This window comes from Suillus bovinus, assembly GCF_016758785.1.
Source record: "Suillus bovinus strain UH-Sbo-P2 chromosome Unknown EDB93scaffold_21, whole genome shotgun sequence".
NCBI classification, from domain to species: domain Eukaryota; kingdom Fungi; phylum Basidiomycota; class Agaricomycetes; order Boletales; family Suillaceae; genus Suillus; species Suillus bovinus.
The window spans coordinates 326,621-346,246 of record NW_024542077.1 but is presented as its reverse complement, the minus strand read 5'-3'; the positions used below and the strand labels follow the sequence as shown (position 1 = coordinate 346,246).

Sequence of the window (19,626 nt, the reverse complement as noted above, 5' to 3'; positions counted from 1 at the left end):
ACTACGTGCAGGGAGCACCTCACCCGGTTGAGATATGGACGGATCATAAGAACCTAGAATATTTCATGACGAGTCAGAAGTTGACCAGAAGGCAAGCCAGATGGAGTCTTTTCCTGGCGGAGTATGAATTTACACTTCAACACAAGCCTGGCGTGGTTAATGACAAAGCAGACCGTCTTTCTCGGAGATCAGACCATAGAGGGGGGGTAGAAAACGACAACTCAAATCGCATTCTTTTGAAACCTCAATTCTTTACCGTAAAAGCTGCTAAAAGAGGTCAAGTTTTGGTGCATGGAGAAGAAAAATTACTCCAAAAGATACGAAAATGCACAGAACGAGAGCCTGAAGTTGCTAAAGCACTAGAAACGCTAAAAGCGGCACCGGTTCAATTGCATAGAGGAATCAAAGAGTGGAATGTGGAGGATGGATTGGTGTTATTCCGAGGATTAGTTTACGTTCCAAATGATAAAGAGATCCGCCGAGAGATATTGGAGTTGTTTCACGACTCTCCACCGGCTGGACATCCTGGACGAGCTAAGACCTTAGAGTTGATTTCCAGAAACTATTGGTGGCCTTCAATGACGAAGTATGTCCACGATTACATAGATGGTTGCGATAGGTGCAGACAAATGAAAGTGCTCCCGAGTAGACCAACGGGGCCTTTACAGCCAAATGAAGTTCCGGAAGGACCTTGGCAGATAATCACCTGTGACCTGATAGTGGATTTGCCGAAGAGTGAAGGGTGTGATAGCATATTTGTAGTCGTTGATTGATTTTTGAAACAAGCACACTTCATTCCCACCACCAAAGATGTAGACTCGAAGGGTATTTCCGAAGCTATTCTTGAAAAATGTATGGAAACATCATGGAACACCGAAGAAAGTGATTTTAGATAGAGGAACTCAATTCATATCGAAGTTTATGGGACAAATATCAAAAAGATTAGGAACGAAATGGTCTGCGTCGACCTCCTATCATCCCAGAACCGATGGACAGACTGAACACGTAAATCAAGAAGTCGAACAATACTTGCGGATGTTCATGTCATACAGACAGAATGATTGGGTGTCTTGGCTGCCGATAGCAGAGTTCTCACATAACAATGCAGTCACAGTAACTGGTCACAGTCCGTTTAAAGTTCTCTATGGGTATAACCCAGATTTCACGATTCATCCAAACTCTATGTCCGTAATCCCCGCTGCTGATGAAAGAGTTGATCAAACGAAAGAAGCAAGAGATGATGCCAAAAATACTCTTAAGATGGTCAATGAGCGCATGAAGCGATTCTACGACAAAGGAGTAAAAGAAGCACCTCAGTATAAAGTAGGAGACAAGGTCTGGCTTGACGCAAAGAATCTTAAACAACGTCGTCCGAGTCAAAAGCTGTCAGATCGTCGTCTAGGTCCCTTCGAAATACTAGAGAAGATCGGTGAAGTGAACTACAAGTTGAAATTGCCGGAAAAATATCAGATTCACCCGGTTTTCCACGTAGAATTGCTTACGCCATATCATGCATCTCGATTGATTCCTCATCCTCCCCCAAACCAACCACCTCCAGAATTGATTGACGATCGGGAAGAATTTGCTGTAGAAGAAGTGCTAGATAGCCGATTATTCCGAGGAAAGCTGCAATACTTAGTAAAATGGGAAGGATACCCGAAGGAAGAGTCATCTTGAGAGCCAGAAGAGAATTTGAAGAATGCTCCAATTCCTTTAGCGGAGTTCCACAAAGAAAATCCCATGGCTGCAGCTGGAAAATACTGAAGAATCAATAGCTCAGTACTGTTTACGGAAGATTTCAAACGATGGAGAGAAAAGAATATCCGACCTTCATTCGTTCATGATGACACTCACCTTAGAGAGGGGGTAATGTCACGAGTACCTTTAACAAAACACTATTCTTTCTTGAATCTTCCTAAGCGCCAATACACAGTGCCTAAGACAAACCCTAACCCTACCCCGAAAGCGTCTACCAGTTCAGAGATTCCATTAGCGCCCACGACACGTGTCTTCGATGTGACTGATGAAGAAGATGAGTTCTTTGATTGTGATTAGATTAGATAAGATACAATAAGATAAGATATGGTCACGTGATACTTCTTTAATATTCTACGACGTTCTATGGTACGATTCCCTTTTCTATTTTATGATTGGTCAGTAGTTGTAACTCAGTTTCAATCTCCGTTTCAATAGTTGTATATAGTTAGCATGTCTTGGTCGATAGTTCCTTAGTTCAAACCTCTTGTATCTACAACTGTAGCAATCCAAGACGTACTTGCTCTTCTCTCTCTTGTCCGATAACCTTAGTCAAGTCCTAGTCTCTGCCCAAGCGTTAATTCGTTATTTGGGTTGTGACACAGACTCCATTTGCTGGATCCTTGGCATCTACTCAGGGGTCACTCACCCTTGCTGTTGTCTTTGCTCACATTGACACAAGATTCATGCAAACAAGCAGGGCCACAGATGACTTAGGACTAATATTTCTGTTTTCATGGATGGGCCTTCTCCACAAGAATGGACTACTACCTCCTTGTGGGTCAGGTAAGTCAGACTGTGGCATGAACAAATAAATTAGGAACTAATTCACACATTACTAGACATTATATGGACTTTCTCAGCATTATTTGGCCTTCTCATACTCAAATCAACCATAAAAATCTTCACTAGGCTTAGTGTAAAATATTCATGGTGGGCTCTACATCATCAGAGTCAATGTGGGTATTCAGACTGGGCCCATGCTGGCACATGACTTAAGAATAGGGTTCACACAGTAGAATCACACATGGTCTTGGGGTGTCACTGTATCACACAATTGAGGGGAGAAATGTCTGAAGGCCAATATATTTTGTTACAAGAACATCTAGATGCTTGGGCCCCTACCATTTTTCTCCTCATCCTCCTCGTATTAGCCCTCACATCACACCCTTACCCCGACCTTGCCCTTGTTATCCTCGTCATACTTGCATTTCCTTTCGCCCTCTACCTGTCGCTTCAACAGAGCCAGTACATCTGGCTGGACCCTTTTGCTGATGAAGCATACCCATGCTCTGTCCCACCACCTGACTGATCCTGTGGACAGTCCCTTTGCCCCTACCATCCGGACGGTAACCTATGATACGACGCATGCTGCATCCCCTCTGCCCAGTTCCCTTTCCTGATCTATGACTCGGTGCACAGTCGCACATGTGTACTTATACTTAGCTCCGCAGTTGCATGATCGTGCCCCTGCACATTTCACTTCTTATTTCGATCTTTGACTCACTTTCTTATCAGCACGTTCAGGATCACTCGTGTCTCACCTCGAACGTGCTTTCCTTTTATAGTCTTACCCTTTACCGCTTACCTCTCTTGGTAGTATGAGTTATCACCCACTAATACGCTTCCTGTCCTCTATATAAACTTGCTACCATGTACTATATTCCTTAACTTGAATCTACTTGGTTCTTGACCTCCTACTCTCACCAGAGTGATCCTTTCTGCCTAGCCAGCAGTCTATATTCTATCTTCTTATCTGCTCTTCGCGGATAAGTCCTTAGTCTCGATCTTTACTCATCGACTTCGTCGACGAGCAAAGCCCCTGTTAACTAGTCGGACTTCTGTCCTTCTAATTAACGATGATCTTACGATTAACCTTTGGGTGTCATAAGCCTTGGCAGATACAGCTCATCGTCTCACACCCACTTGACGTAAGCTACCCGATTTGGACATAGGCGTCAAATCTTACTTGCCGAAGCCTCGCCAAGTAAGACCCCTAACCTTGGGCTAGCCCAAGGACGTCCTCGACCGTTGACGACACATGCTCTGTTTGAGCGTCGCCAACAGATACTATCCAAGTCGTAACATATTTGGGTGAGACTAGAGCTTAAAAGTCCAGTTAAGTCTGGTTTTTTGCCTAATTTTGATGCAACTGGACCTGAACTGGTCCTTAATTTAGTGTTACTATGGTCAGACTTGAACCGGACCAACAGAAACCAGTCTTTGCAGATCAGAAGTGTCTTGCAGTCAGTTCTGGTCAGGAGTCCAACCGGTTCAAAACCCAGTAAAACCAGTTTCAACCGACCTTTCAGCATGTAAATTAACATGTTGGTAACATGATATGTATATAGTCAAGCAACCTAGCCCACTACTCTGCTGTATCCACCAAGCCTACCACCATCATGTATTATAAATCTTCTTGTCCTAAAAAACCTTCTGAAAAGGCTGCAGCAATGGCTTCATCACATTCTTGTAACAACACACAGTCTCGCCCACCAAAGTCCAAGGCATCCCCAAAGCATGTGGGAAAGTGAAAGAAGGCACCTAGTAGTGAGGAAGAATCACCATCTGAGTCAGATGATAGTATTGTCAAAGAGATGCACCATACCTCAAAAAAGAAGGTGACAACTAAGTGTACATGGTGTTCATCAAATCAGATGGTGGGGTAGAGCAGAAGAGAGGGTGCTGGTGCAATATATGCAAGTAAGTGATAGCATTCAAGAATCTTTTTAAATACTTACATCAGATACAATGATCAAGAGTGAATCCAAAATTTGTTGCTGCATATGGAAAACAAAAGACTTTTCATGTTGGGAGCAATTTGAGCTGCTGTCAACATATTCCCAGTCATTATGAGGTGTACCAGAAGAAATGTGTGGAGATGGGACTGTGTGAGCACCATTACGCAGTTCCACGTTCATTGGTGCAAGAATAGGAACAGGTGAAGACAAGCAGTCAGAAGCGCCTCATGAAGATGTTCCAGAAGAAAGCAGATTTGCCCAATTTCTCAAGGAATGATGTTCTCTGTACAGTTGCAGAGTTTGTTGTCTGTGATGACCAGGTGAGTGTTGATGATTGGTGATTGATAACTAGATGGCGCTGATTCCAAAGTTGCAAAGTCGCTGGCTGTAGTAAACAAAGCCACATTTAGAAACTGTCTTGTTGCAATGTGTCCTTCTGCAACCAAGGCCGATATTCCCTCAACACATGATATTACAGTGTTCATTCATAACTCCTTCCTTGATTTCTTCAAGCAGATCAAGTTTGAAATTCAAGTAAGTCATGTTTATTTTAACAAGCTACACTAACTAAATCTATTCGCCTCATAGTCTTCAAATAGTGGTCGCATCTCCACAACAACAGACCTCTGGTCTGTTAATCAGACCAAGGCTGCCTTTTTTGGTCTCACTGCACACTGGATACATGCTGATATGAAGACTGGTACATGGACACTGTGGTCACAGGTGGTTGCATTCAAAGGAATGTCAGGTGCTTACAGTGGAGAAAATTTAGGACATTACTTTGTTGGGCTGTGCAAATGTGCAGGGATTGTGTCCGGTCAGTTATTGAAGGTATGCAAGTTCTAACTCGTGCATATATATGTCAACTCAACCACTCTGCAGCTTTTTTGTGTCACTGCAGACAATACTTCCAATAATGACACAGCATGTGCAAAGATTGAGAGCATCTTCCATCGCCAATGGATATATTCATTCAACACACTCCAACATTGTCTCCCTTGTCTTGCACATGTCATTAACCTCAGCATTGTTGCTATCATGTCAGTAATCATGTGAATTGCTAATGTTGAAACCAGCATGGCAATATGGGAATTTGACCCCAATGATTGCAACAATTGTGTCCTTGGCAACTCATTAGATGTAGTTGCCACAGTGCGCACCATTGCTATCAAGGTTAGTTTGGTTTTTCTATGTCCATTCATTCTACTAATATACTATGCAGATTCAGTGTTCTGGACAGCGGTGTAACGATGGCCACGGCGCTGGGCTCGAAACCAGGCAATCCAATACCTACGTTCATACCATTCCCCGACCTCCCTTGACCTTCTGAAGGCTGCGCGCACTTGTCCAAACCTTCCGCAGGCAGTTCTCGTGTTCCGAGACCCGTCCGAACCTCGCAAGTTACCATACCATGTCCTATCCTCGTCCTTTTGACTTCGCTGGTGCGTTTTCCTTTATTCTAACTATATGTTGACTACGTCTTAGTGCTACACAGATAACAATCCCATCGGCATCCTGTCGGGAGCCTCGGAATACATATAAGCAGCACACATTGCGGCTTATTACATGTATACTTGTATTCTTGCACGCCTCATGGCTTATTACATAGGTTAGGACTTGCTTATCTCGCTACTAGTTTCGCCTACGGATTCCGGCCTCTCACAGAAATAGGATATAATCTCGCTCGCTGGCTACTGATAGGGCACTTCACTTCCCATACTTTGAGTAGCAATTAGTAGAGTCACCTTGGTATAATCGTAAACTGCGCAATTGATCCTAGTTCATTTGGAATGATTGTCTGGCTAAACCGCTGCCAAATTCACACTTCGTTTATTCTCGAGCCCCGATAGATTAGCATTGTTCTGGACTTCGGACATTGCGCAAAGTCTTATACTGTTATTCAACACACCGACATACCGACACATTGACACACCGACATATATAGACCTTCGGACAGCTTTCGCAAGCCTCGGAAGGCATCGCGCTACTTCGGACAACACTTTCGCAGCCTGGGACGACCTTCGGTCGCATCAGACAAGTTTCTCGGTACTTCGGAAGTAGTCTCGGAACTACGGATGAGCATTAAAGAGGTTTTCTTCCAATATCTTGTCTACTCTCTAACTGTATAAGACTTCCCTTGCATTATCAAGGTAGTTCTTAGGTTGTCTCTTGGGACGAAGCATACTCGCATCTCTCAGGACTAGGGACTCACATTCAGTGGAGCCCAGCCCAGATCTACTCTTTACAGCGGATAGACTATTTCGAGACACTTCAAAAGAACTGCAGCCTGGAGAATACCTCAAGATTCCATTACACAGCAATGTCAGGTGGGGCACTGCAGATGGAATGCTTGGGTGTGCATATGCACTATGACAGGTATGTTTACACTATTCATTGTCAACACTTACCAAATTACATCACACAGGTCATCAACATATTCATCAGCACAGCAGATGAGCTCTTTGGGCCAGTCACAGTCATTCAGTGCAACAAGAAACTGGTCAAGAACATCCCATGGACAGCATCTACATTCAAGAATGCGGATTGGGAGCACGTGAAATCATTGCTGTAAGTCAACATTTTCTTATTTCTCTCATATACTGACTATTGTTTTATAGGACACTGATAACATTCAACTATATTTTTCATCTGAAACACAGCCAACACTGTGGCATGCTGAAGGTGAATCAACTCAGCTGTTGGTCAAATGATAAATCAAGGGGAGGGACACAAGAAGCTGATATGGTGATCAGTGCAATGCCTAGTCTGCTATGCTTACAGGGACAAGCACATTTGATCCAAGGGGAAGCAAAGAAGACAAATCCACAGTTGTGCAGCGGCTGTGCAAAGCGAGCAACATGTGTGTGAGGCATGGGAATGTGAAATGCGAAATAGCGAAAATGCAATGAGCAATAGACGAGGGCTCAATGAAAACAAAAGACTGCTAATAAATTCTGAATCTAGCTATGGACATCATGGGGGAACTCCACTAAGCTAAGGAGTGGTGTAATGTGATAAAATGTGAAAAATGCAGACCTATATATGTGTCTCGCTAAGTGAGCCGAGTGTGAGATAATGTATTTCATAAGGTATGTAAGTCAGGGTCCATGCTCTAATATGGTGCCATATTGAATAAAAGCAAAAATACATACCAGGGAGACTTGCTGGACAGTGGATGGATGCTCCTGGATGGTAGGGTGATGAAAGTGCGGGAAAGCGAGTGATGCGCAAGGGTCATGCACACGGAAAAGTGTTGCCCGATATGGAAATAGCTGGGAAAAGGCTAGGGAATGATGCTGCAAGTTGGTGCTGCAAACTTGGGTGGTATGCACTAAAGTATAACACGTTGCAGACCTGTAATTATGCGAATCTCTACAATGCCATTCCAGCAATTGAGGAACTCCAGACCACATGGGAGATGAAACTCAATTTACCAAAGTATGAGATCTACAAGGATGCCATCCAGGCTGGCCTCAACATGATCAGAAAATACTACTGGAAGTTTGATGACAAGCCTGTGTATGTTCTTTCCCTTGGTAAATGATTTTTACTTGCATATCTACATAGTATTGCTGACACTGTATTTAGTTCTCCACCCTTATTACAAACTGATATACATCAAGATGCAGTGGGGTGGGCCAGAAGAGCAGGCAAAGGAGCATGCTGCCAGAAATCCAAACACTATTGATTGGTATGATGAGGCCCTACAAGTCATTGAGGCAGCCATGCAAGAATATTCCAATTGTGCTAAACCAATAACTCCATCAGCATCTCTGGGTTCTTCCACTGGTGGCATCTCTTGTGACACTGCTAGCATTAAATCAGAATATGACTGTCATTGTCGTGAGCTGGTAGAGAAGGCCAGTCACCAATATCATTCAGACTGGTATGCTGAACTTTGGCGTTATCTTACTGACATGCCTGACAATGTCTCAAAGAATACAAATATCATCGAGTGGTGGTTGGTATGTATTGATTACAATCTGTCGTACATCATACTAACATAACAATAATTTAATTCAGAAGAATGCCACTATCTACCCTATCCTTGCCTGCATCTTTGGTGCCTTGTGAACACATATTCTCAGGTGGCAGGCAGACTGCGACTGACAGGTGCTTCCAACTAGGTGCCGAGCAGTTTGAACAACTCCAAATCCTTAAATTTTGATGGCAAAGTCCAGTCATTGATCGCATTGCTACAAATTCAGCTGTCACTGACAAAGTTTTACTTGATGAGTATGTTGAATTGCTTCAACTCAATACTGTGATGTCCAAAGATGATTGCAATGAGGTTGATGTAGTCATAGACTGAGTTTTATGTCATGTTTAGCTATACAGTGTATATACAAGTGTGCCCTACCTATAGGCAACCAGTTTGAAAAAGACCGGTTGCAGTCGGTTCAAAGTCGGTGTAGAGATTCACGTAATTACAGGCTTGCAATGTGTTATACTTCAGTTCATACCACCCAGGTTTGCAGCACCAACTTGCAGCATCATTCCCTGACCTTTTCCAAGCTATTTCCATATCAGGCAACACTTTCCCGCATTGTGCGACCCTCACACGACTTTCCCACACCTCGCAATGCCCTCGCATTGCTCACTTTCCTGCACTTTCATCGCCCTATCATCCAGGAGCATCCATCCACTATCCAGCAAGTCTCACTGGTACGTATTTCTGCATTTTTATCAAAATGGCACTATATTAGAGCATGAACCCTAATTTACATACCTTATTGCATACATTATCTCCTACTTGGCTCACTTAGCGAGATACATATATAGGACCACATTTTTCACCCTTTACTACACCACACTTTACCCTAGTGGAGTTCCCCCATCATGTCTATAGCTAGAGTCAGAATCTATCAGCAGTCCTTCTAGTAGTTATTCATTGAGCCCTTGTCTATTGCTCATTACATTTCGCATTTTCGCATTTTTGCTATTTTGCATTTTGCATTCCCACTGTAACGATAGTCACCGCACTGGGCTCAAAAGGGCCAATTTTGATACACCTTTCAGATAGTCATTCCTTCACCTTAGGTTCGCATTTTTACTGCTTACCTAATCATGTCCCCCTTGATCTAGTACTCTGACACTTGTACTCCAAACCTCATCAAGAATTCTACTGAATACTCTCCATGAGTTCAGACCTAGTCCAGAAACCCTTTAGGGTCGAACATGCTTATCTCAAGCAGTAGCAGGCAGAGCAAGACCCAAAAATATTCTGCAGAGCCCAGCAGAATTGTTGTACCTATACTGCACTCTCATGCTAATTGTGCACGAGTTTCCTGTGCTTTGCTCGCCCATCGCTTGCCTCACATAGCCACTGCATGAATGTGGATTTGTCTTTCTTGCTTCTCCTTGGATCAAATGTGCTTGTCCCTGCAAGCATAGCAGACTAGGCATTGCAATAGATCATTATATCAGCTTCTTGTGTCCTTCCCCTTGACTTACAATTTGACCAACAGCTGAGTTGATTCACCTTCATCAGTCTTTTTTTCTTTGGTATAATGAGGCAACCACAACCCTTGAAGTTTTGTTGGTGACAAGACCACAACTGCAGTCAGGTTCAAAAAAAGTCTGGTCCCGGTCCAACTGCGGTCTTTTTGTGGTTTTGCAACTGGACTTTTAAACTCTACAAGTGATGGGTACTAGGTATGCCCTTGCCTTGAGTGATGAGTGGAAGAATTTGGTTGACTGACTGGAGGAGGTTGAGAACAGAGAGAGGGTAGTATGCTCTTTCCTTGAGTAGACATTTGAGTGTAATGTGTGGAAGAATTTGATGGACTTACTGAGACCAAATGCAGGAGGAAGGGATGGTACACCCTTGCCTTGAGTGATGTATAGAAGAATTTAATTGACTGGACTGAAGACTAAGTGCAGGAACTGTTTGATAGCTTAAGTTGAATAGCCTGTATTGGAGGTGAGTACACATACCTGTAGCAAGTATAGGCGGACTTAGAAAATCAGTATTGAGTGCTACTGAAGGGCTGTTTGTTTGCATTTAGGAAATTTTATGCATTGAACTAACTTTGACTTGCCTTTTATCACTGCCATTTTGCTGCATTCCTCTTTTGTCCTTGCCTGCATTCATATCCACCATGGCACCTCCTCTCTCTCCTTGCCATACACATGCCAAAATGTCACACAACACCCTGGGCTGGTGCTTCTTGAAGGTAAACAAAAACAACATACCCAAGCCCAGATCAAGGAGGACAAACAGCATGCCAAGGACATGCAGGCTGCACAGGAAGTCAATTTGCAGTGTGGAATTGATCATATTGCAAGCATTGAGGCTGCCATGGAGGCGGAGCAGGGCATTCAGGTGACTGCAAAAGTGAAGCCAATAAAGTCTTGTGCTAGGCCAGTCAAGAAAAAGATAGATAGGGTAGGTGCAGCTAGTGAACTTACCTCTGGGAGTCTGCCTGTACCTCCAGCACCGGCTCAGAGTCAAGGTGGCATGAAGGGCTAGGATGCTGGTGATGTGGGTGAAGAAGATGCTGAAGCGGTTAGGAATGAGGTTGCAAAGCTGAATAAGATCAAGAAGGTGCATGTGGCAATTGGTGCAACAACCCTTGGCAGTGATCAGCGAGGCAAAGGGACTGGTACTGACAAGAAAGGAAATCCTTTACTGTTAGTGAATTTATCCTCTCACCATCATGTTAATGCTCACTGAATCCACGCTGCACTTTATGACCTTGACTTGGGCACTTAGTAGTAAGAAATTCGGTTTGACAGGAAAGGTCAACAACTGGTGCACTCACATGGAACCTGAAACCAAGTCAAAAGTGTCCCCTATTACGAGACCTAAAACCAAAGATGGCTCTGTTGTATCAGCGACAACCCTGAAGACAAGTCAGACTGCGGCAACCATGGTCTCACTTGCAAAGAATCCACTCCTTTCCTTGACAGATTTGTCAGATGATTCTGTATCAGACAATGGTGAGGACAGAGGCAATGAAGAAGATAGAGATGGGGACGATGAAGATTTCAAAGAGCAGCCATCTATTAATGTAAAAGGGAAGGTGGGAATGAAGGTAAGTCACTTGTCTTTGTTTGATGCATACTCACATCAGTTTATCTTAGTCTATCATATAGATCGCTGAGGGTTCAGGTGACAGATTATCTGATGTTCCCATATCCATGCCATTTAACCTACTGCTGTTTAGTCAACAAGCTGACATAGCAAGATTTGCTCTGGAGCAGGCCTAGCATCCTCACACAGTCTTATCCACAAAAAGAACAATTGAGGAAGCCGGATTGATAGGCTTCTCCGAAGACAATGATCAAGATAATGACAACAAGGAGGAGGAATTCGTTACTGACACTATGTTAGTTGATGTTACAAGAACATAACAGTTGATGAGAATCTTCCTCAATCACAAATGTCCCTGAGCAAACACACACTACCACAAAGGTAAGTGTTTTTTAATATATCTTTATGATGCTAATATATACTCTAGACTACTATGACAGTTACTGGCACTAAGAAACTGAACCCACACAAGAAACCGAAATTGGAACCAGTCCTTCCAACTATCTCTGAACCCAGCTTAATGTCTGCTGACATGGCGACAAAGCTCAAAACTGAAAGTTGGTGGCAAAACACAGATCTTCCATCATTTATACTGGAGGACAGTGCATGGCGCAGGAGTTTTATCTCAATAGTTTTTCTTTGGGCAGGCGCCCAGCCAAATTTTTGGTCTATTGAGGCTGAAAATTTACTTCCAGTGCTCCAGGCCATCTTTGACATTGCATTTCAAGGAATGAATTACAACATTCAACCCTTTACCGGTTGCTTCTCTTGGTAGTACGAGTTATCACCCACTAATACGTCTCCTGTCCTCTATATAAACTCGCTACCATGTACTATATTCCCTAACTTGAATCTACTTGGTTCTTGACCTCCTACTCTCACCAGAGTGATCCTTTCTGCCTAGCCAGCAGTCTATATTCTATCTTCTTATCTGCTCTTCGCGGATAAGTCCTTAGTCTCGATCTTTACTCATCGACTTCGTCGACGAGCAAAGCCCCTGTTAACTAGTCGGACTTCTGTCCTTCTAATTAACGATGATCTTACGATTAACCTTTGGGTGTCATAAGCCTTGGCAGATACAGCTCATCGTCTCACACCCACTTGACGTAAGCTACCCGATTTGGACATAGGCATCAAATCTTACTTGCCGAAGCCTCGCCAAGTAAGACCCCTAACCTTGGGCTAGCCCAAGGACGTCCTCGACCATTGACGACACACGCTCTGTTTGAGCATCGCCAACAGATACCATCCAAGTCGTAACAGCCTCATGCTTCGCGCATTACTTAGTCCTAGTACCTTATTAGTTGTTTGGTGTCCCTCTTTTTACAAAGAGAGGTTTCCCTTTACCAGTTAGCTGCCCTTGGGTCGACAATTTCACTCACACCCAGGACTAGCTGTGTTTGCTTAGCTTAGCACCAACTTACCACACAGTTTAGATTCCTCATCTTCAATGGGTCCTTGCTATTGATATAAGCCCTGAATTGGATTCAAAAAGCAGCCAATGCTTCTGCAGGGCTAAATCTAATGAGTGCTGGGTTGTGTTGTTCCATCTCAGTAGCTGGATTGTGATATTTTCCAGTATCATATGCATCACCATACTCACATTTTAGAATACCCTGCAGGGCCAGTGCGGCACATATCACCATGTCCTGGGGAGGTTTTGTAGCACAAGTGACAACACCTGCAGCTGATTTTGTGATGGTGAGAGTTGGCCCTGCGAGGGGATTGGCTGCCTTGTATATGGGGGCATTGCAGTATACTGTTGTTTGTTAGATTTGACAAGGACAAGATAATTGTGAGAAACATACCAGGGTTCAGAACAAATGCTGTAATGTACAAATCATGGGATTTTGGGGTCTCATTGACGAGCTCATTGAATCATGCATTCCCAATTTGTCAAATGGATTTCATTGTTGTCTTCTGTAGCCGATGCTTGTTTCCATAAAAGTCCACTTCATGCTGTGCCGTGATACCAAGAAAACAAAGTACACATGGTCAGCTGTGATCACATCACAGTTGCTTCTCGCAGACTGGTGCAGGCATTGACCTGTCTCAACCTAATGCCAGCAATAATCTACTTGGTATGTTTTTCAATTTTTATTTTGTGAATCTATCTAAAACATGCCTAGAACAAGTGATCCTAGAGTTCCCGTGGTACAGCGCTCTTGACGACATTTGGGGGCACAACCCTGCATATGCCCCCAAGACATTTTCATCCACTCCAAGGGTGAATCATGCAGGTGACATGATTGTGCTCATGTCAAAGCACAAGGGAAAAGAAAAGGAGGTCCCTCCTGATCTTGACAATGAAGCGATAGAGACCACTGATGATGGCCTTTCTCCCCCTGCCCCCACCATCAATATTCCTCCTGCCCCCACCATCAATGCTCCCCCTGCCCCTGCCACCAATGCTCCTCCTACCCCTGCTGTCAATACTCCCCCTGCTCCTGCCATCAATGCTCCTGTCATGGATGCTCCCCCCACTGCCCCCCACCTCAACCCTCTCATTGACTATTATACATTGGAGGACGACCACTTTTTGAAAACCTGGAGGCGCAGCAAGGGGACTTTGAGATGAGGGACCAGGAGCAGACTGGCCCCCAGGATTGTGTTGCCAGCAAGCGCCCCTTCTCATCACCCTCACCGCCACCTACACCGCCACCCACCTCTTGTGGGACCTTCTGTTACAAGAACATCTAGACACTTGGGCCCCTACCATTTTTCTCCTCATCCTCCTCGTCTCCGCCCTTGCATCACACTCTTACCCCAACCTTGCTCTTGTTATCCTTGTCATCCTCACATTTCCATTCGCTCTCTACCTGTCGCTCCAGCAGAGCCAGTACATCTGGCCAGATCCTTTCTCTGACGAAGCATACCCATGCTCCATTCCACCCCCTGACTGATCCTGTGGACAGTCCCCTTTGCCCTTACCATCTGGACAGTAACCTATGATATGATGCACGCTGCATCCCCTTTACCCTATTCCATTTCCTGATCTATGACTTGGTGTGCAGTCGCACATGTGTACTTATATTTAGATCCGCAGTTGCACGGTTGTGCCCCTGTGCATTTCACTTCCTGTTTCTATCTTTGACTTGTTTCTTGCTTGCACATTCCAGTTCGCCTATGACTCACCTCAAACGTGCCTTCCCTTTCCAGTATTACCCTTTGACCAGTTCCCTTTCTGGTAGTACGAGTTATCATCCACTAATATGCATCCTCTCCTCTATATAAACTCACTACCATGTACCCTATTCCTTAACTTGAATCTACTTGGTTCTTGACCTCCTACTCCTAACAAGAGTGATTCCTTCAGCCTAGCCAGCTGTCTATATTCTACTTTCTTATCTGCTCATCATGGATAAGTCTCTAGTCTCGATCTTTACTCATCGACTTCGTCGACGAGCAAAGCCCCTGTTAATTAGTTGGACTTCTGTCCTTCTATTAACGAAGATCTTACGATTAACCTTCGGGTGTCGTAAGCCTTGGCAGATATCGCTTATCGTCTAGCACCCGCTTGACATAAGCTACCCGATTTGGACATAGGCGTCAAATCTTACTTGCCGAAGCCTCGCCAAGTAAGACCCCTAACCTTGGGCTAGCCCAAGGACGTCCTCGACCGTTGACGACACATGCTCTGTTTGAGCGTTGCCAACAGATACTATCCAAGTCGTAACACCTTCAGGTCCCATGTGGGCCGCGCAATGGGCGATCACGACATTCGCACACCCCCATCACCCCAATCCATCACATCATCATCGGCAGCATCATCATCAGCATGCACAATATTATCCTCGCATCAGTCAATGCCATCTGCACGCAGAACAAGCAGGTCACACAAGCCAAAATTGAGCCTTTCAGGTGAAGTCCAATCCAACATCGAAGACGTGCGCGGCCAAGTTGATTCTCTTAGCAAGGGCATCAATTATGTTTACTCAGTGAAGGTGGTGCACTCTGAATACAAGATCACCAAAGTAAATTCCCACCCCCAGAAAGTCAAGATTGACTTCCAACGCAAGCAAGCCAAGCTCAAATGCAACAAGGCTGCTATCATCCATCAACGTGTTCAAGAATCAAAGTCCCTGGAGATTCAGCTCTTCGAAGCCCAAGCCAAGGCTCATCTTGAGAAGAGGGCTATGCTTGAGCTCAAAATTGAGCTTCTCAAATTGAAGGAGAGCTTACCGTCTTGCTCAAGTCCGGCTTAGGGTTTGGAGTAGTCTTAGGTTAGGGCTGGTCCTATAGTCTTGTTGTTGTTGTTGCTGTACCTTGGACACTTATACTTGCTTACATGTTTCATTTTATGTTGTACATTGCCTATCATTTGTTTTCCATCCTATGAATACATTTGTTTGCTGTCCCCTTCCTACTTCTTGAAGGCCATGTAAGTTTCTACCTCGATAAGCACTCCATTAACTTTGCACGAACTTGCTGACCAGTGGTCCCTTCAAATGAGGTATCTCCCACCTCATCAATGTCAGAATCTTCTGGCTGTGGAGGTGGCATAAGATCTGAGCCCTCACTCCTCAAGGCCCAATTCTCAGTACCATCTGGACCACCAGATATACCACATTGATCCTCAAACCTAATGATCATGTTGTGCAAAATCAGGCAGCACATGATCCAATAGGAATGATACTTGAGTTGGTCTTCATTCTGCAGTGGAAGTCAGAGCTCTCAGAGACACTGGAAACGGCCCTTAAGAGCAGCAAATGCACACTCTACCTGCATGTGAATCTAAAAGAAATATGAATACATACCAGGAAAAATCAGGAAAATAAAATAAGACACACCTTGGAAAGGACATTATTGAATGCCTTTTGCTCAAGGGTCAAGGCTCCCCCAATAGGCTTCTTGAATGGGGGAATACACCATGACTCTAATGAATAAGTGCTATCAGCCCAAATCCAATGGTCATTACCCAGAAGTGTTTGGTGATTTTGATAGACATGGGTAGAGTGAAACACATATGCATCATGGGCACTACCAGTGTGACCAAGAGAATAATCGACTATAGCAAGATTATGGGGCATGATGACTGCCTAAAAATCAGAAAAATCAGCATCAAATAAATAAAAAATAAAAAATAAAACATGCCTGGCAGTTGAGAGAAAATTGAGACTTCCTACTATAAAAGGTATCTTCAAAAATACTTAGCCTTTGAAAAAGATTGAAAAATCATTCACCAACAGCCAGGATATCATTCTGCCACTCTGGGCAGTCTGATATTTTGAGAGCATAGGCTTGGGCACAAGCAACTTCAATAGAGTCGAGAGCAGGGAAGAAGATGAAATTATCATGTTCTGCCAGCAAGACAGCCATAACACGATTAGTACAGTTGGTGACTGACCCAACAAATACCCCTGCCCACTGGCAGACATCCTTGGGAGAAATGACATTGCCATAGTGGCTGACTGGATTAAGAAAGATAGCAAGCTGCACTGCAACTGGAAGTTGGGTATTGTTGGATTGGTTGTGGAAAACAGGGTGATTACTGATCTGATTGAGGATAGCATCGAAAATCTCAGGAGAAACACATAGTTTCTTCTGGAATAAATGAGGGTGGTGAATGGCGAAATGATCAAGGAGTTGGATCTGAGGTGCTCGCATAGGGGGCTCATCTAGATGGTTGAGAACACGTGTTTCCTCCACCTCCTTCCAAAGAGCAGCAAGGGATCCATTAATATGGAGGAAATTCTCATGAATTGTGATAGAACCTAACATGTTGGAATTATCAGAGCCACTGTCTGAAGAGTCAGACATGTAGGGTGACATGGGGGAGACTGGAGATGGGGTCCTAATGACAGAGTCCTCAGAGATAGAAGAATCAGACTCAGAGACTTCACCATCTGCCATGACATGATCAGCCCAGGCTCTGGCTACATCTATAGTAGCAGTATCTATTTGATCAAGCAGTTGTTGATGTTGAGATTGGTGAGGCATAGTAGCTGTCACTCATTATCATGATCCAACTGATCTGATCTAAGCAAATTTTAAGCAGAGTTTTAAGCTAACCCTAACCCTAACATCAGAACTCTTCGAGAGTTTGAATCGTTTGAACTGCTAACACACCAGCGGTTTCAGAGTTTTGCCTGAGGCAATATTTTAATCAAAATGCAATTGGTAAATAAAAGATTTTGACTTGAAATTTTGACTTGAGCAAATCAAGAAATTTGGATGAATGGTGAGATGACAATGCAAAGTGATACATTTCCACAAAAATCTTGAGTCCTGTGAATATTTGAGGTTTTCAGTGAGGAAATTTGATAATACATATATGACATTTTGGTGATAATAGATAAATCCAAACTTTTGAGCACAAAAATATGTTGTGCAAAATATTATATAATGACGGACATTTCCACATGGGAATAAACTTCAAATTTTTCTTGGGACAAAGTTTAACTTTGCATTTTCCCATTTATTTAAAGTTCAAAGTTTCCTGGAGTGGCCAAATGCCTGCTATTATGTAATATTTTGCGGAACATTTTGCTGCGCTTCAGAATTTTGGATTTATCTATGATAAAATGGGATTGTACAAGTCCATATTTTGCCCAACATTTTTCAAAAAGGAAAATCTTCAAGTATTTATACACTTCAAATTGGTGTCGAAATGGGTTGTTTTGCTTTGTCATTTGCCCTCAGTCGCAATTTGCCGTTGTCCCAGTAGTAAGATTCAAAGTGCGAATGGCTAATTTATCATTCTCATTTCAATTAAAATATGAGTGTTCAGAACACTTTCACAACAACTTTCAGAGCTGTTTCAGAGCATTTCCGAGTGTTTCAGAACATTTCAGAGCCTACTCTGAATACCCTTAATGTCGCTATCACCTTACATCTACAATATAATCTTGCTGCCACCATGGTTGAGCTGCATTTACCGTGATGCCATGTCCAGGTGCTGGGTAATGAAGCCTGCTGAAATACCTCAGCACCATGTGTCCAGCTGAGTGGCTGCATTGCTCACTTCTGCTATTCAATTTTCTTCTTCTCCACCACGACACCAAGTTTGTCGTCCATCACACTCCTCACTCACTTGATAAAATTTTGTTATAAAATTTTTGTTATAATTTTATCACTGTTATCAGTCATTATGCATGAACATCTTGGTCTGGAATTACCAAGTCGAGCTTCAAATGCTCCAATCATGCCTCCATCCACACAAGGCACGTCTGCTTCAACATCATCTTCTATACCTCAAGCACCTTCATCGTCCAGATGGCTCAGTGCAAGCAATGCTGCACAGCAATCAAGTTCACAGAGTGTACACCAGCATGCTTCTCAGCAGGCTCAACCTCCATCAGTGCAAGCCAATTGCACAATAGCACCAAATTCGGTTCCTAACCCGGCCCAGCCATCTTCAGCACAGCAGGCTTTAGTGCAGCCCACTGCTGTTCAACCCCAAGCCACTCCCACACCTGCAGATGAGATTGCAGCCTTACGTGCACAAATTGCCAAGCTCAAGCATGGCAAAGCTCACAGCGTCCCTTTACTGGCCAGAGCTCCTGCCCCTCAGCAGGCATTAGTCGCAGACCCAGCAGCTGTTAAATATATTCGGGCAAATTTAGCTGGCACTAAGGAAGAGTCTAAATGTCTCACCTTACCTGCTCTACAACCCAGGCACAAAGTAAGTGCATTGAGTTTGTGTGAGTCTTTATTCTTTCATTCCGCATGCCTATACACTGCAAATCCTGCGTTCACTGCACTCATCAGGCAGCTACTTCTGTAGTATGCATACCGTGTCAGACCGTACTGTACTATCGGCCTAAAGGGCATCCATTACCGCTTTGTCGATCAAGGATCTATCCTACCATGCTGTACTTCACTTGTTATTTTGATTGTTCCTCTAAGAATATGGTCTCTAACGAGGCTTATCACAGCTGTGCCTGCAAAGGTGGAAGACATGTTTAAGCAGTACCATTACATTCCATACACGACTCTCATCCATGCAGCTTGGTCCAAAGCTTTCCTGTGTGGCGAGGACTCGTCCTATGTCTTCACACATACGGTCTAACTGCTAAAGGTTTGGATCGTTCAAACAAACTTTTAATTTCAGCAGTAGACTGGATTGCTGCATCGAAAGTCGCAGAGGAAAAG

At 43.8% G+C, this 19,626-nt stretch overlaps 5 protein-coding genes across 5 annotated transcripts; all 5 read left to right on the top strand.

The window, feature by feature from the left end:
- Positions 1–6,858: 6,858 nt before the first annotated feature.
- On the top strand, positions 6,859–8,503 carry EDB93DRAFT_1083723 (uncharacterized protein; the record flags this gene model as incomplete). Its single annotated transcript, XM_041445782.1, has 3 exons — positions 6,859–7,064; positions 7,800–8,032; positions 8,085–8,503. 3 exons carry the CDS (start codon positions 6,859–6,861, stop codon positions 8,501–8,503), a joined length of 858 nt encoding a protein of 285 aa, XP_041308625.1.
- A 2,133-nt stretch (positions 8,504–10,636) lies between these two features.
- EDB93DRAFT_1103307 (uncharacterized protein) lies at positions 10,637–11,708 on the top strand (the record flags this gene model as incomplete). The annotated part of the gene is made up of 5 exons (XM_041447296.1): positions 10,637–10,672; positions 10,702–10,884; positions 10,969–11,129; positions 11,215–11,533; positions 11,595–11,708. The coding sequence occupies 5 exons, from the start codon at positions 10,637–10,639 to the stop codon at positions 11,706–11,708; spliced, it is 813 nt and encodes a 270-aa protein (XP_041308624.1).
- A 1,468-nt stretch (positions 11,709–13,176) lies between these two features.
- Positions 13,177–14,110, top strand: EDB93DRAFT_1103306 (uncharacterized protein; the record flags this gene model as incomplete). Its single annotated transcript, XM_041447295.1, has 4 exons — positions 13,177–13,233; positions 13,459–13,526; positions 13,549–13,613; positions 13,662–14,110. 4 exons carry the CDS (start codon positions 13,177–13,179, stop codon positions 14,108–14,110), a joined length of 639 nt encoding a protein of 212 aa, XP_041308623.1.
- Positions 14,111–15,236: 1,126 nt separating this feature from the next.
- EDB93DRAFT_1249586 (uncharacterized protein) lies at positions 15,237–15,737 on the top strand (the record flags this gene model as incomplete). The annotated part of the gene is made up of 1 exon (XM_041452885.1): positions 15,237–15,737. One exon carries the CDS (start codon positions 15,237–15,239, stop codon positions 15,735–15,737), a length of 501 nt encoding a protein of 166 aa, XP_041308622.1.
- Positions 15,738–18,676: 2,939 nt separating this feature from the next.
- Positions 18,677–19,543, top strand: EDB93DRAFT_1103304 (uncharacterized protein; the record flags this gene model as incomplete). The annotated part of the gene is made up of 3 exons (XM_041447294.1): positions 18,677–19,156; positions 19,301–19,346; positions 19,410–19,543. 3 exons carry the CDS (start codon positions 18,677–18,679, stop codon positions 19,541–19,543), a joined length of 660 nt encoding a protein of 219 aa, XP_041308621.1.
- Positions 19,544–19,626: the final 83 nt, after the last annotated feature.